The sequence below is a fragment of the Monodon monoceros genome, unplaced genomic scaffold (assembly GCF_005190385.1).
Source record: "Monodon monoceros isolate NGI ecotype Baffin Bay Population unplaced genomic scaffold, NGI_Narwhal_1 Contig1922_ctg1, whole genome shotgun sequence".
NCBI classification, from domain to species: Eukaryota; Metazoa; Chordata; class Mammalia; order Artiodactyla; family Monodontidae; genus Monodon; species Monodon monoceros.
This window is the reverse complement of record NW_021697810.1, coordinates 330-7,595: the sequence shown is the minus strand read 5'-3', so window position 1 is coordinate 7,595 and position 7,266 is coordinate 330. Positions and strand designations below refer to the sequence as shown.

The following is a 7,266-nucleotide window of genomic DNA, read 5'->3' as shown; positions in this document are numbered from 1 at the left end:
TAAGCAAAATAATGTAATTAATTTTTTTTTAATTTTAAATTTTATTTATTTGTGGCCGCTTTGGGTCTTCGTTGCTGCGCGCGGGCTTTCTCTAGTTGCGGCGAGCGGGGGCTACTCTTTGTTGCAGTGCGTGGGCTTCTCATTGCAGTGGCTTCTCTTGCTGTGGAGCACGGGCTCTAGGTGTGCAGGCTTCAGTAGTTTTGGCACATGGGCTCAGTAGTTGTGGCTCGCGGGCTTAGTTGCTTCGCGGCACATGGGATCTTCCCGGACCAGGGCATGAACCCGTGTCCCCTGTGTTGGCAGGTGGATTCTTAACCACTGAACCACCAGGGAAGCCTGTAATTAATGTTTAGACACTGAAAGCTATAGATGCCATACTTGGGGAAAAAAAACTTAGTATTTATATGGAAAAAGGACAGCTTCTGAATTCTGAAACATACCAGTTACCAAGTAGAAAATCTTTCTTACAATTGTTATGTAACTTTACTCTTACAGGCCAAAGAGTGTGGCCAGATGCAGAATAAGTGGCTGATGATAAACATTCAGAATGTACAAGACTTTGCATGCCAGTGCCTCAACCGTGACGTATGGAGCAATGAAGCTGTGAAGAATATTATCCGAGAACATTTCATTTTCTGGCAGGTGGGGAGAGTTCATTAAAAATTTTGTAGTGTTTTACTTTGGTACATGGGATGTCGGGGAAGAGCAATTGGGTTATGAACTGGAAAAAAACCATAACTGAGTTAAATTTTGACATATGAAGAAGTAAAACCACCCATAATGGCTGAAATAGTAAGGATAAGTGAAAGGGCAGCAATGAAGGGAAGGAGGAAAAAAGGAACCAAGCCGTGTAAACCGTATAGTATTCATATCTCAGAAGAGTTTGAACGTCTTGATAGAGTGTGCAGCTGTACTGTTCAATAGAAATGTAATGTGATTCAAAATTTTCTAGTAGCCACATTTAAAAGGGTCAAAAGAAACAGGCGATTGATTTTAATATATTTTAAAAATCAATATCTCTAATATAAAACTAATATTAAAATATTGATGAGGTGTTTTGATTCTTTTTTTTTGGTGTTAAGCCTTCAGGATCTGGTATGTATTTTACACTTACAGTACAGCTGTTAGGACTAGTCACATTTCAAATGCTTTAGTGGCACATGTTCTAGTGGCTACTATAATTGATAGTGGGAACTGTAGAAGATCTTGAAGCAATCAAAAAACATTTGACTAAGACGTGGATTTTAGCTTGAGTTTGATAGTCTTTAATTGTATGTCCTTAAACTTGTCACTTAGTCTTACTGGCTCTGGTTTCTTTTTATATAAATTACCAAGCTAAGGGTAGATGATTGTGCTCCAATTGTTTATATTATGAAAAATTATAGGGAATTCCCTGGCGGTCCAGTGGTTAGGACTCTGTGCTTCCACAGGGGGCATGGGTTTGATCCCTGGTCAGGGAACTAAGATTCTGTATGCTGTGTGACACAGCCAAAAACATTTTTTTTTATAAAATCAATACTTCTGAATGAACTTAATCTTTTCCCCACTGTAAGACATGCTATTAATGTTAGTAATTTGCCTGTTCATGTTTTACAGGCCCCTAAATTCAGTAAATTTTTTTCTGAATGGTAACCTTTTATTCAGCGACTGTTGATTGAGCATCTCTTTGCCTAGCAGTATGCTATGCACTTGAACTTATAATCTTAATATATTGTGATTTATTAAGATATATGTTGTTGAGAGTCAGGAATGAAATAGGTAGACAGATAACTTGAAAAGGAAGAGCAATACCTCTTTGAACTGGGAAATGAGGAAGAATGGATTGCTATATTTATGTAAGTTTCACAAGTGACTGAGGGCAGGAAGTGGAGGGAGTTCACACTAGGTGACCTTCATTTTCTCTTTAATTGCTGTTGGTATATAACAAGGATATAGCTAGTACTTTTCTAAGAGGCTGATTTTTTTTTTTTAATATCAATGATTTAACAGGTTTATCATGACAGTGAGGAAGGTCAGAGATACATACAGTTTTATAAGCTAGGGGATTTCCCCTATGTTTCCATCTTGGATCCACGGACAGGTAAGGGTTATTTCAGCTTATGGTCTTTAACCTATTATTTAACTTTCAGTTACCTAAATAATCTTTAGTATTTGACTGGGTCCAGTTTCAAAATTGTTTGTAGTAATTTAGTTGAAGGTTCTTGTTCATGCCCTTTAGAATTATTTAAACATCTATTGATGTGTGTATTTAGGGAATATGTTTCCAACAACTTTGGGAGATGGTAGTATTTTATATTTGTGCAGTTCTGTTCTTTCAAAGAATAACTGTTTATCTTCCTTATGATTTGTAAGGAATCCCCTTAGGTCACTAAAATGTTAAGATTGTTCAGGTACTGGTTGTAATCCCACCAAAGAAGCAGAGGGTAGAGCTGGGTTTATTATTAATTGATTGAGTTTTATATAAGTATTGCTTTCTCTGAATCTCTTCTTCCTAAATGGCAATAAATGATATCAGTAGATAAAGTAGTTCCTCCATCATGATGGCTGGGAATCTCTTAGGTTGGTTATAATTAATGTATCCCCTAGGTTATGAAGACACTATGTAACTTAAGCTGGTGTTGGGTGGGGATATGTTCCCAGTAAATTTTAATTATGTATATGCTGAAAGAAATACTTAGTGAGAATTCAGAAAGAGTGTTGATTTTATTTCTATATCCTGGTTTTTAATCTTTAGGTCAGAAGCTAGTAGAGTGGCACCAGTTAGACGTATCTTCTTTCTTGGATCAAGTAACAGGATTTCTGGGTGAACACGGGCAACTGGATGGACTTTCTAGCAGTCCCCCCAAAAAATGTGCCCGTTCAGTAAGTATGACTAAAAAGTGGCGATGGGCAGTTAACTGTCACTGTGTAGAAGTGTCTTGTGTGAAATGTTTCAGGTAAAGATGGTAAAGATAATGTAAGTGGTGGACAGTTACAATTTGTGGCTGCACAACATCTTACATTTTGATAGTTTCCTACGTAAGGGTTCTCTCTTCTCAATGAAATTACAGGATTCATACTTCCCATCTCCTAGGATCAGGCATGTGACCTAAGACCTGGATTTAGAAGTAAACAATATGAATATGTAGCAGTGAGCAGGAAGACTGACCAGCAAGTCTGGTAACAGAAAAACCCACTTCTTTAGGGGCAGCAATGCTTGGACTTTTGGAATCCAGGTCTGAGCAGCAGCGGAAATGGTATTTTTGCTAGAACAACTCTCATGGTGTAAGTGGGCATTATTGCTGGTTACATACCTTTAGGACCTGGGTCTCAGGCCCACCCAAAGATTATTTCTATATTTGATTTCTATAATATGCTATTACTAGGCAGACCTATTTGATAATTGATAGCAAGATTAGTTGCAAGTAGGAGACCTTCAAAGATGTGGGAATCTCACATTGGTTGTAGCAACTGTTTGGGTTTGATGGCAGTGAGGATAAAATTAGTTACAGAGGATGTGACTTTAGCAGTCCAATATCATGCAGTGATGAAACAGTTCCTTAAGTTATTACCTAGAATAAAGTGTCCACTTAAGGAGAGGCTATGGGTGCTTGCCAAGGATTTGTATAGAATTCTTTTTTCCCCCTCCATTACTCAGAAATTTTACTTAAGTAGAATTCTTTCTTAAGGTATTAAAAAACCCAGGAAGTTTCTGTGATTTCCCTAAGAGAGTTTTCTCATCTTTTACAGTCATAGGCTGATACTGTCAAAAACCAGAGCCTGAGCTTGTGAGTTGATGAATTACAACATAAATTGAGTTTAAAATCTCACTAGATCTCTTATAAAAGTTAAGGGACTTAGTAGGGAAAAGAGTGGGACCATAAAATTGGACAGTGACATAGGGCTGATTTGGGTGACTAGTACCTCAGACCCCACTTCTGAACTAAATTCTCTGAATGTTACAAATTTTGATCAACTATGTGCAAGAGGCACAGCAACAAATAATGGCTTAAACAAGGAAGACGTCTTTTCTCAGCAAGAAGTTCAGAGGCAAGCAGTCTAGGACTTGACTCATGTGGATGTCATCAAAGAGCCAGGTTCCTCCCCATTTTTTCCCCCCTCCATCCTTAGTATTGGCTTGTGTCCTCGTGGTCACAGTACAAATGCTGTGCTCCCGTATTCCAGCATGGACATGGAGGGAAGGGGGTGGCGTCTCTGTTACAAAGGTAAAACAGCCACAGATAAGAGTTCTGCTTGTTTTAGCTGGACACATTTTCTTGTACACAGTTGAGGTTCTTTTAATAAGGAAGCAAAGAAGACTGGGTGTAAAATAGGAAACTAACAGAGTTCATCATAATGTCATTCTTTAAAATCAGCCTTCATGATACACAGTGTTATTATCTGTAGTCAGTCCAAGCCATTGCATGTCACGTGAGCACATCTGTTTGCTTTCTTGTGAGTGCTATTTAAGTTTATTTTGAAAAATTTCATAGCTTTGTTGAAGTATAATTAATGTCTAGTAACTGAGTATATTTAAAATTTGCAGTTTGACAAGTTTAGATATGAGCATCTTTTCATGTGCTTTTTTACCTTCTGTCTCTTTTGGTAAAGAGCCTATTCAGATCTCAGGCTCATTTTTCTCTTACTGGGTTGTATATCTCTTTGTGGGGGGGTGGGGCCCGTGCTGTGCAGCATGTGGAATCTTAGTTCCCTGACCAGGAATGAAACCTGTGACCTTTGCAGTGGAAGTGCGGAGTCTTAACCACTGGACCGCCAGGGAAGGCCCCTGGGTTGTATATCTTTTAATTGAGTTGTAAGGACTTAAGATATAAGTCCTTTGTTGGATATATGGTTTGCAGATATTTTTTTTCAGTTTGTTGCTTGCTTATTCATTTCACGATGGTGTTTTTGAAGAGCAAATTTTAAAATGTTGATTAAATCCAATTTATCAACTTTCTTTTTTATTTTAACGTTTTTATTGGAGTATAATTGCTTTACAATGGTGTGTTAGTTTCTGCTTTATAACAAACTGAATCAGTTATACATATATCCCCATATCTCTTCCCTCTTGCGTCTCCCTCCCACCCTCCTTATCCCACCCTTCTATCTGGTCACAAAGCAACGAGCTGATCTCCCTGTGCTATGCAACTGCTTCCCACTAGCTATCTGTTTTACATTTGGTAGTGTTTATATGTCCATATATAACCTACCACTCTCTCACTTTGTCCCAGCTTACCCTTCCCCTACCCCGTGTCCTCAAGTCCATTCTCTAGTAGGTCTGCGTCTTTATTCCCATCTTTCCCTGGGTTCTTCATGACCAGTTCTTTTTTTTTTTTTAGATTCCATATATATGTGTTAGCATACGGTATTTGTTTTTCTCTTTCTGAATTACTTCACTCTGTATGACAGACTCTAGGTCCATCCACCTCACTACAAATAATTTTGTTTCTTTTTATGGCTGAGTAATATTCCATTTTATATATGTGCCACATCTTCTTTATCCATTCATCTGTCAGTGGACACTTAGGTTGCTTCCATGTCCTGGCTATTGTAAATAGAGCTGCAGTGAACATTGTGGTACATGACTCTTTTTGAATTATGGTTTCCTCAGAGTATATGCCCAGTAGTGCAATTGCTGGGTCATATGGTAATTCTATTTTTAGTTTTTTAAGGAACCTCCATACTGTTCTCCATAGTGGCTGTATCAGTTTACATTCCCACCAACAGTGTATGAGGGTTCCCTTTTCTCCACACCCTCTCCAGCATTTATTGTTTGTAGATTTTTTGATGATGGCCATTCTGACTGGTGTGAGATGATATTGCATTGTAGTTTTGATTTGCATTTCTCTAATGATTAATGATGTTGAGCATTCTTTCATGTGTTTGTTGGCAATCTGTGTATCTTCTTTGCAGAAATGTCTGTTTAGGTCTTCTGCCCATTTTTGGATTGGGTTTGTTGTTTTTTTGATATTGAGCTGCTTGTAAAGTTTGGAAATTAATCCTTTGTCAGTTGCTTCATTTGCAAATATTTTCTCCCATTCTGAGGGTTGTCATTTCATCTTGTTTATGGTTTCCTTTGCTGTGTAAAAGCTTTCAAGTTTCATTAGGTCCCATTTGTTTATTTTTGTTTTTATTTCCATTTCTCTAGGATGTGGGTCAAAAAGGATCTTGCTGTGATTTATGTCATAGAGTGTTCTGCCTGTGTTTTCCTCTAAGAGTTTGATAGTGTCTGGCCTTACATTTAGGTCTTTAATCCATTTTGAGTTTATTTTTGTGTATGGTGTTAGGAAGTGTTCTAATTTCATTCTTTTGCATGTAGCTGTCCAGTTTTCCCAGCACCACTTATTGAAGAGGCTGTCTTTTCTCCACTGTATATTCTTGCCTCCTTTATCAAAGATAGGGTGACCATATATGCATGGGTTTATCTCTGGGCTTTCTACCCTGTTCCATTGATCTATATTTCTGTTTTTGACCCACTACCATACTGTCTTGATTACTGTAGCTTTGTAGTATAGTCTGAAGTCAGGGAGCCTAATTCCTCCAGCTCCGTTTTTCTTTCTCAAGATTGCTTTGGCTCTTTGGGGTCTTTTGTGTTTCCATACAAATTGTGAAATATTTTGTTCTAGTTCTGTGAACAATGCCAGTGGTAGTTTGATAGGGATTGTATTGAATCTGTAGATTGCTTTGGGTAGTATAGTCATTTTCTTTTTCTTTTTTTTAACGTGGTACAAACTTTTTTTTAATTTAAGTTATTTTTTTATACAGCAGGTCCTTATTAGTCATCAGTTTTATACACATCAGTGTATACATGTCCATCCCAATTGCCCAATCCATCACACGACCACCCCCGCCGCTTTCCACCCTTGGTGTCCATACGTTTGTTCTCTACATCTATGTCTCAATTTATGCCCTGCAAACAGGTTCATCTGTACCATTTTTCTAGGTTCCACATATATGTGTTAATATACGATATTTGTTTTTCTCTTTCTGACTTAACTTCACTCTGTATGACAGTCTCTAGATCCATCCACGTCTCTACAGGTGACTCAATTTCGTTCCTTTTTATGGCTGAGTAATATTATGTTGTATATGTGTACCACATTTTCTTTATCCATTCATCTGTCAGTGGGCATTTAGGTTGCTTCCATTAACTGGCTATTGTAAATGGTGCTGCAGTGAACATTGAGATGCATGTGTCTTTTTGAATTATGGTTTTCTCTGGGTATATGTCCAGTAGTGGGATTGCTGGATCATATGGTAATTCTATTTTCAGTTTTTTAAGGAACC

General features: G+C 37.8%; 1 protein-coding gene across 1 annotated transcript; it reads left to right on the top strand.

The window, feature by feature from the left end:
* Positions 1-405: 405 nt before the first annotated feature.
* Positions 406-4,383, top strand: LOC114893492 (UBX domain-containing protein 7-like). The gene is made up of 3 exons (XM_029219246.1): positions 406-642; positions 1,990-2,080; positions 2,735-4,383. Exons 1-3 carry the CDS (start codon positions 514-516, stop codon positions 2,938-2,940), a joined length of 426 nt encoding a protein of 141 aa, XP_029075079.1. The 5' UTR covers positions 406-513; the 3' UTR covers positions 2,941-4,383.
* Positions 4,384-7,266: the final 2,883 nt, after the last annotated feature.

Coding starts and splice junctions, on each gene's coding strand:
- LOC114893492 (XM_029219246.1), top strand. CDS start 514: ATGCAGAATAAGTGGCTGATGATAAACATTCAGAATGTACAAGACTTT. Junction 643..1,989: donor AACATTTCATTTTCTGGCAG/GTGGGGAGAGTT, acceptor ATGATTTAACAG/GTTTATCATGACAGTGAGGA. Junction 2,081..2,734: donor CATCTTGGATCCACGGACAG/GTAAGGGTTATT, acceptor TTTAATCTTTAG/GTCAGAAGCTAGTAGAGTGG.